The following is an 8,689-nucleotide window of genomic DNA, read 5'->3' as shown; positions in this document are numbered from 1 at the left end:
CAGGTTGGCTATATGCCTTTATGTGATTATGTTAGCTTTAATAAGCGAAGATACTGTCTTACAGAGCATTCTTGAAAGAACACACCTATATGAGTCCGGCTGTTAAACGTCGCAGTCTATGAGACTTGGGTGATCTTTAGTAAGCTCATGAAAGAGAACAGGGAGTATGACGTATATGCTCCACCCGCGGGGTAAGCTACTAGCAGCCAAGTACTGGTTATAGTAAGCTCGTGAAAGAGAACAGGGAGTACGACGTATATGCTCCACCCGCGGGGTAGGCTACTAGCAGCCAAGTATTGGTTATGACTTTTAGTGAAACTTGTCCGCGCAAAACTAGCAATTCAAGGCGTAGTCCATTGTCAAGTTGTGGATGAGTGTAGCTTGAAGCTCTAGGCAAGAGTTCAACTTAACAATCCTTGCTAAAATACTAGTATATCATCAGTAGTGAGAAACATGCAAAATACCTGAATGGGTATTTGAGATCTGGTGGGGGATTGTTAGATGTGTGGGCTTGGCCCATATAAATAATTCTGAATAAATCTCAAAGGCCTATTAGCGCAAGAGGGGGTACACCATCTATTAGTCCCGTATTGCAAATAGACGAGGGTGTTGGGGTTTTCCTCTCTATAAATACGGACCACCCCCTCATGGAAAAGACACACTATAGACTACTATACGAAAAGCCCCAGGCTAGGGTATCCCTAAGGTGGTCTATACGAGTTAGGTTTTGACTCTTCTACACTGTTGCGCCACCACTGTAGTTTTCTCTATTCCGTTGCGTCGGCGTGCACCAGCGAACGGGAGAGCAGGTCTCTAGAACCGGTCGTCCTTGTGATCCTACATCAGGAGAGGGCGAATAAGATTTTTAGGAAGTGCTCCGCGCGACTATTCAAGTTCGTCGCCGCGGCTCGTCCTCCATCCAATCTTCGTGTCACGGCGTACCATCATCTTCAACGCCGGCTGTTGCGATCCGTCCGCAACACCGCCGTTGTTCCATCAGCGCCGCTCGTCATCACGGCTTCCCGGTACGTGTGCCGTGATCTGATCTGGTTGTTAATCATGTTTTTTGAAATCATGATTATGTTATTTTTGGTGTCTAGTATGTTAAAGTTTTGCATACTAGGATTATCTCTTATCATGATTTATTTATTTCAAAAATTAATATAGCAATTACCTAATTATCCAACGGAATCGATGGATATGCAAAACATGATGGTGGCCCGTGCCGATGTGGGGCGAATGTGCCATTGTTGCTTTCGTCCTCTCCTCCTCTCACCCTATAATCATCTCCACATGCAACCCGGCTGCCGTGCCTCCTCGATCGATCGATGGCCTCAGCTGCGTCGTCTCATAGGGAGAGAGACCGATGCAAATTGATTCTCGATCAGGGAGTCTGTGGACTGCGAACGGCAAACAGTACGTCGACAGCATTATTGTACGTATGATGATGTGCTCAGTTGGATTGGATAGATGTGTGCGTGGTATATACTTGGAATGGATAATTGGACACGATCGATCGATCTGACAGCAGGCCGTGCATGATCAAGTGCTAGCTGCATGCAGTGAGCTGTGCGCCTGTACATACGTGCTGAAGGGAACGAGGGGTTAGGTGCGGCATGATGGCTAAGCGAGGTACACGGGAACGGAACGGGGCTACTACGTGGCCGATCTCATGGGAGCCCGGAATGCTAGCTGCTTCCATCTCGGCGCCAACTGGGGTGGCGATCATGGCTGGTTGGTGGCGGCACGTGGGATCGGAGCATCGCCATGACAGCCGCCGCTGGACCAATCATCAATTCCCCATGCAGATCCGCCGCCCGCCCCGCCACCTATTGATTCACCTGCACTACTGTGATATAGGTAATCGATCGCCAAGCTCTGCAACGTGCATGCCGTCCGTCCCGGCCGGGTCTGCTTGTGCTCGCACGAACTGGGGTACTGATTCGTGGCCGCGCTCATATATGTATATGTATTCTCTAGTGAATTGAAGCGCCGGTCCAATTCGTCGCCGCGATCACGTTTCAAAAAAAAAATAATGTAACACGTTTCAAAAAAAATTCGTCGCCGCGATCGCTTTCTGACCTTTTGTTCACAGCCAACTGTGGTATGTGAACATGATGATCGTCACTCAGATCACATGATGACGACAATTAATTCTCGACCGCGTGGTTGCCTCACCCTCATGGCACCATGCACGCACAGGCGCATGCACTAGCACCGTACCGTACCCTCGGTCGATCGCCCAAGAGCCAGCACGCGCGCACCGCTGCCTTACGAGCTCGCTCGGGCCTCGGCACGCATGCACCGACCTGCAGCAGATCGATCGACCGGATCCGAGCCCGCTCCCAACCACTGCGGGCGGCAGCCAATAAGGTCGCAGCAAATGCGGAACAGGGCGGAGCCTTGCCACTGGGAAGGTACGGACAAATCCACTCTTATTTCACATCCAAATTCAAATAATTATTATCCATTTCTTATCCTTCCCAATCCCACATATATCCAATAGATAATTAATTTTATGCTACATATATATACATATTTAATGGATAAATTGTACCATCCTCGTTTCTAATGAGTACATAATTTACTACTCATATCCTCCCCATTTGAAGTAGATGTGGATTTGAGGAGAAGATATGGATACTCAATAGCAGATCTAACAGGACGGCGAGCTGGACACACTGCTCATGTCCATGGGTGCATGGAAGCTCCCATCCGCCCGATCGAGGGTCCGCGCGCAATGCAATTGAAGCTGCTGCCTGCCTGCATGCCGCCGGCGGCGGGTTGATATATCAATGCGTGCTGCCGTAGCAGTTAATTTCGCCTCCGGCCGGGCCGGGCCGCGCCTGCCTGCCTCTGCCGCCATTGAAACGAAAAAGGGCCGCCGGCAATCCGTGATTACGAAACGGGGAGCGTAATGGCAAATTAACAAAAGGGCATCGCTGAGTGGTGGTAGTAGCATGCATGTGTGGTGCATGTGGTGGATCATGGCTCGGCGGGGACCAAACCAACAGGGGAGGATGGAGAAGGGATCGAGAGGATACATTGGCGTCTATGTGTACGTGCGTGCAGCCACAAAGCCCGCAAAGCACGGCACATGCATATGGAGTACACTCCTTATCAAAGCTAGCTGCCTCGCCGGCCCCCTTCTTCTTTCTTTCTCCATCTATTCTTATTAGTAATCACTACGGTAAGATCCCTCCATTCCAAAATGTAAGGTTGTTTAAATGGTACTCCCTCCATCCCAAGTTATAAGTCGGTTTGACTTTTTTTTGATACATTCACTTTGCTATGTATATAGATATAACAATGTCTAGATGCATAGCAAAGTGGATATAAAAAAAAATCAAAGCGACTTATAATTTAGGATGGAGGGAGTACATGCGTTGCACTACGTACGTGCCAATCGAACACTTCAATGATTTATCGAGCTGCAGAGCATGCAGTGACGACGAGCAGTATACGTTTTTTTATATGAAACTCGAGCAGTATGCTTGGCTGCTACTAGCTGGGCAATAGTCAGAGCGCATGCATGCCCAACAAGAAGACAGTGGTAGATGCGGAAGAGCGTACCGGCCGGAGCTACAGACAAGTCGATCCCGAAACACGGTGGATCTCGTGCATTTGCATGCTGTCTTCCCACTGACACAGATAAAACCAAACGAAGGCTCTGTTGTCTGCCCGTACCGGAATAGCCAAGAGCATCGTGTTTCGAAGACGATGAGCAGTAGGTCTGACAGGCTCTTTTTGGGTAAAGCCGTACGTAAAGGCTAATTAAAGCTCTGTCATCTTTGAGCTGAGCGCGCCAACTTGAGTTTACCTATCTGGTTGGCAGGCAAGGCATAGTGTGGTGCTAGACTGCTAGCAGCAAACGAGAAGCTTTTTCAACTCTTGCTGATTCACGGACCACGCGTACTTGCCATCTCACGGGAAGATCACGCACGCTCTCTCGCTGGGAGGCTGCCTGATCACTGGCTTTGTTGGCAGAGCAAGCCGGGTTAGTTAAGCCCTAACTTGCAGCAGCAAGTCCGTCGCCACCGCCGCCGCCCCCCCCCCCCCCCCCCCCCCCCCCCCCCCCCGGGCTGCCTGAGAGGATAGAACGGGGGCCGGGCCCTTGGTGAAAAAGGAGATCCAGGCAGAGAGAGAGAAATTGATGGCAGTACTGCATGTTGCGGAGGAGGAGGCCCACCAGAAAACCTCGGGGTCACGTCAGCACGTGGCGGCTGGTCCCGCCGCTTAATTTAACCGCCCCACGCGACTTTTGAGCGCGGCCGTTAAGTTAAGCTAGCTTCATATCCGATCGGCGCGGGTGCGTGCCTGCCTACCCACGGACCGCGTTCATCGCGAGCTGGATATTCTTTTTCAACTTGATCGACTGGAACACGGCCGAAAGACTAGGAAGTTTCATTCTCGGTGCAAGACACAGAGACATTCACGTAGGTAAAATACACACAAACCTTCCATGAGCATATACGGAGGTTGACGAAATTACCATAACGATAACGATCTTATTATTAATGGGCTAGTCGCCATCGCTTGAAAGAAATAGCATCGTTAATTTTTATAATAAATTTCGACATGTACAAGCAATTATGTTAAGTCAAGAGGTCGAATCTAGTTGGATGGGCTCCACCATAAGCGACCTAACCAAATTGCTTCTAAAAAAGTAATTGTGCAAGTGAATACATAGAATCCCTAATAGTAAAGCGACATGTTTTTTTTTCCGGGTCCACGTAGTGTCCAAAAGCTAAAACGACATATTTTGTGGGACAAAATTTAAAATGATATTTTTTTTGGATGGAGGAAGTATTTCAAATGGAGATAATATATTTTTTAGAGTAAAGTTCATTTTTAGCCACCCAACTTTCGGGTCAGTTTGGTTTCGACCATTAAACTGCAAAACCAGGAATCAATGAACACGCAACTATCAAAACCGTTCATATTTGATCATCGGGCTATTTTGGTGGGTGGTTTTGATGATGTGGACGCCACATGGCGATGGGCCCACTTGTCGGCACCTCTTCTCTCATCTCTCTTTCTTCTGTCATATCACTCTCCTCTCACCCCTGCGCCGGCAGCCGCCCTCCCCCACGCCGACCGCCATCCTCCCCCCGCACCTCCCCTCTGCTCTTCTTCCTCCGCCATTCTTCTCCACCGAGCCGAACACCTGCGCGGCCCAAATACTCCGACCACTGTCCAACTCCAACCCTGACCTATCTGCGACGAGCTCCGATCGATCCTCGGCCAAAAATCAAAATTCCCCGGCTGCCCAGGGTGTCCGCCCATGCACTCCATGGCCGTCGCCCAAATACGCTGAGCTCCGGCCGTCTCCGTCAAATAGCCGCCGCCCGACCCTTCCCCACATCCTGCTAGGCCTCCCCAACCCCTCATCAGTGAGCGCTAGCGACCACCGCGCAGGGGATTTCGAATCCAGCGTCCGCTCGTGGCTTTGCGTCGCCGCCAAGCCTCAACACCGACGAGCACCTTTCGGCCGTCCTCGACCCCATCTAACACCTCAAATCGATCGCAGGTGAGCTCCTCCACCCCGTGCTCGCCTCCCCCCACCCTTGGCCGCCACCGTAGCCCTCAGCCTCCGCGGCCGCCGCTTGTGCCCCCACCCGCGAGCTGGCATCGCCGCCGCGCAGAGATGGAGGTGGTGATGAGATGGGAGTTGCGGCATTGGGGGACGGGGGTGCCTGCGTGGGAGCAGATTAGGAGGAGGAGGCCAGCGGCGGCCGGCGTAGGTGAGGTGCGGGGGAGGGCGACGACCGACGCAGGGGTGAGAGGAGAGGGATAGGAGAGAAGAAAGAGAGAGGAGAGAAGAGGTGCTGACAAGTGGGCTCATCGCCACGTGGCATCCACATCACCAAAACCACCCACCAAAATAGACTAATGCCCAAATATGAACGGTTTTGATAATTGCATGGTCAATGATTTCTGATTTTGCAGTTCGATGGTCGAAACCAAACCGAGTTGAAAGTTGGATGGCCAAAAATGAACTTTACTCTATTTTTTATTTATTGATCGATCTTCAATGCCAAATTTGATCCTCCTCTACCAATTGTACCAACTACAGGTAAAAAACAGTATCATACAAACAAAAACAGTATCATACAAACATCGTTGTCTGAATTCAGTGGTAGTTTGGAAATAGTATGCTCCTTGTTGGTCGAGCTCTGGGCTCCATGTGGGAATTAAAGGTTCTAGAATAAATAAAAATGGTTTAAGCCTTTTACTTGTATACTTTGCAATCGAAACAATATGTTTCATGCAAATTCCTGCAAGATAGCTCCACCTTTATGAACTCTTACATAAAGCTACATATATTCAGGTCTAAAAATTTTGAGTTATTACTCCCTCTTTATATAAGCGAAAGTGAAGGCGGTTGTCACATAGCCGTCTTTTGATTGTGTCAAAGTTTGTACTGCGACTACTGGCATCGGAAAAAGCACGCGCAGACCCCACATGCCAGTGGGACGAAGCCCACCGACCAAGCTATAGGTCTGCCTGACCCATGTCCAAGCGAGTCCCCCTTCCCGCCTCCCGCGCTCTTCACCAGCTGGTGCTAGCTGTCGCTCGCTCTCTCATCTTCTCATGTCATGTGACCTCCCCCGTCCCCACTCCCTCGCTCTATTTCTCTCTCCCTGCTCAGATCAGCTCAATCCTCTCTCTCCCAGCCCTCCTGCTTGCCCCTATCATTCCCGTTGCGGCATTGCCCAATTTAGCGCGGAGGAAACGAGCGAGCCGACCCCCCCTGCCCTCACCGTCAATCCGCCAAGCTCGCGCGCGCGGCAGGCGGCGGCACGGCGCGCACCGGCAGCGGGAGCAACAGAAAAAAAAAAAGGGGAACGAGAGCTAAAAAAAGGCACCGCGCGCGCAATCCCGGCACCCGCGCCCGTCGGCCTTACATTGCCGCCCGGGCCCTCAGCATTGGGGAGGTTTCGGCGTTGCGCCATCCTTCCCGCGTGTTGCGTTGATTCCTCGAACCAACGCGCGCGGCGCAGGGTCCCGGCCATGGCGCAGCTGCCGCCCAAGATCCCCACCATGGCGCCGGCATGGCCGGAGTTCGGGGGCGGGCACCACCACCACGCCCACCACCATCACCAGCGCAGCCCCTCCGTGGGCACGTTCCTCGCCGCACCCATGCCGCCGCTCCCGCCGCCGCAGCAGCAGCACCAGCAGCCGTCGTGGGTCGACGAGTTCCTCGACTTCTCGGCCGCCAAGCGCGGCGCGCACCGCCGCTCCGTCAGCGACTCCGTGGCCTTCCTCGAGCCCGGCCCCGACGACGGCAATGCCGGCGTCGGGGCGCACGACTTCGACCGCCTCGACGACGACCAGCTCCTGTCCATGTTCTCCGACGACATGCCGCCGCCGCCGTCGCAGCAGCAAGCCGCTCCCGCGCCCGCGCCCGTGGCGAGCTCGTCGTCGCCGTCCGACCACAACAGCATCAATGACGAGAAGACGGACAGGGGCGAGACCGAGGAGGCGCAGAGCAAGTGCCACGGGGACGACGCCGCGCCGGGGCAGCCGGCCTCCGCCGCCGCAGTCGATCCCAAGCGTGTCAAGAGGTGATTTTCACCGCTCAATCCTGGCAATGCGCTACCTTGCGAGGCAGAATTATCCAATTTCGTTGCGTTCCTTGGTGCCACAACCGCAGGATCCTGGCGAACCGGCAGTCGGCGCAGCGGTCGCGCGTGCGCAAGCTGCAGTACATCTCGGAGCTGGAGCGCAGCGTCACGTCGCTTCAGGTGCGTGAGAATTGTGCATCCGGCGAGCGTTTTGAGCTGAATTCTGCCAAGAACCGAGCTGAATTATGCTCTCCGCAAGCATTTCCAGCTGAAAATTTGACCGTGCGTGAATCGCAGACGGAGGTGTCGGCGTTATCCCCGCGCGTTGCCTTCCTCGACCACCAGCGCTCGCTGCTGACGCTGGGGAACAGCCACCTCAAGCAGCGAATCGCTGCGCTCGCGCAGGACAAGATCTTCAAAGATGGTGACCGCCATTGCCACCCCCCGATAGCAATGTCACCATCGGAATTCAATTCGCGCTGCATGCATGCAATGCAGAGAATTGCCATGATGATGGCTCATCTCACTACCAGTATCTGACGCGGTCTGTATGTATCTGTGTGCAGCTCATCAGGAGGCACTGAAGAAGGAGATCGAGAGGCTGAGGCAAATCTACCACCAGCAGAGCCTGAAGAAAGCCGAGTCGCCCCCAGCGCCCGACGCGGCCCCGATCCGCAGCGACAAGGACCTGATCGCCAGCGAGGGGACCGCCGCGCCCGCGCCCTGCCCGCCCTCGTGATAAGGAGACCATCCATCCGGTCGCTGTAGTGGGGGGTTGGCCTCCGCCTGTCGTCCATGACAACGAGGTGTTGTGTTGCTAGGATTGATTGGTGCAATGTTTGGGTTTGTGCATTCTTTGGGGTGTGATGTGATGTAAAGAGAAAACTGGGTTGGTTTGGTTTGTTCATTCTTGCATCCTCTGTCTGCTGGCTGCTGCTGCCGTGCCTGCTGCTCCTCCCTACCTCCCTGATCTGTAATTTTTGTTTGTGCATTTTGGGCGAAGGTTGTAGGAAAAGATCGTCAAATGTAATTCAGATTGGTTGGGGACAATTTGTCTGTTTGGGGTGGGGTTTTTTTTGTATCTGATCGATCATTCAAAAAAATGCATGTTTCCAGAATCA

General features: G+C 53.0%; 1 protein-coding gene across 1 annotated transcript; it reads left to right on the top strand.

Annotated features, from left to right (window-relative positions):
• Window positions 1-6,560: 6,560 nt before the first annotated feature.
• On the top strand, window positions 6,561-8,689 carry LOC117855024 (basic leucine zipper 2). Its single transcript, XM_034737299.2, has 4 exons — window positions 6,561-7,568; window positions 7,658-7,748; window positions 7,866-7,992; window positions 8,135-8,689. Exons 1-4 carry the CDS (start codon window positions 6,595-6,597, stop codon window positions 8,305-8,307), a joined length of 1,365 nt encoding a protein of 454 aa, XP_034593190.1. The 5' UTR covers window positions 6,561-6,594; the 3' UTR covers window positions 8,308-8,689.

Source organism: Setaria viridis, chromosome 5 (genome assembly GCF_005286985.2).
Source record: "Setaria viridis chromosome 5, Setaria_viridis_v4.0, whole genome shotgun sequence".
NCBI lineage: Eukaryota > Viridiplantae > Streptophyta > Magnoliopsida > Poales > Poaceae > Setaria > Setaria viridis.
This window is presented reverse-complemented; position numbering and strand designations above follow the sequence as displayed.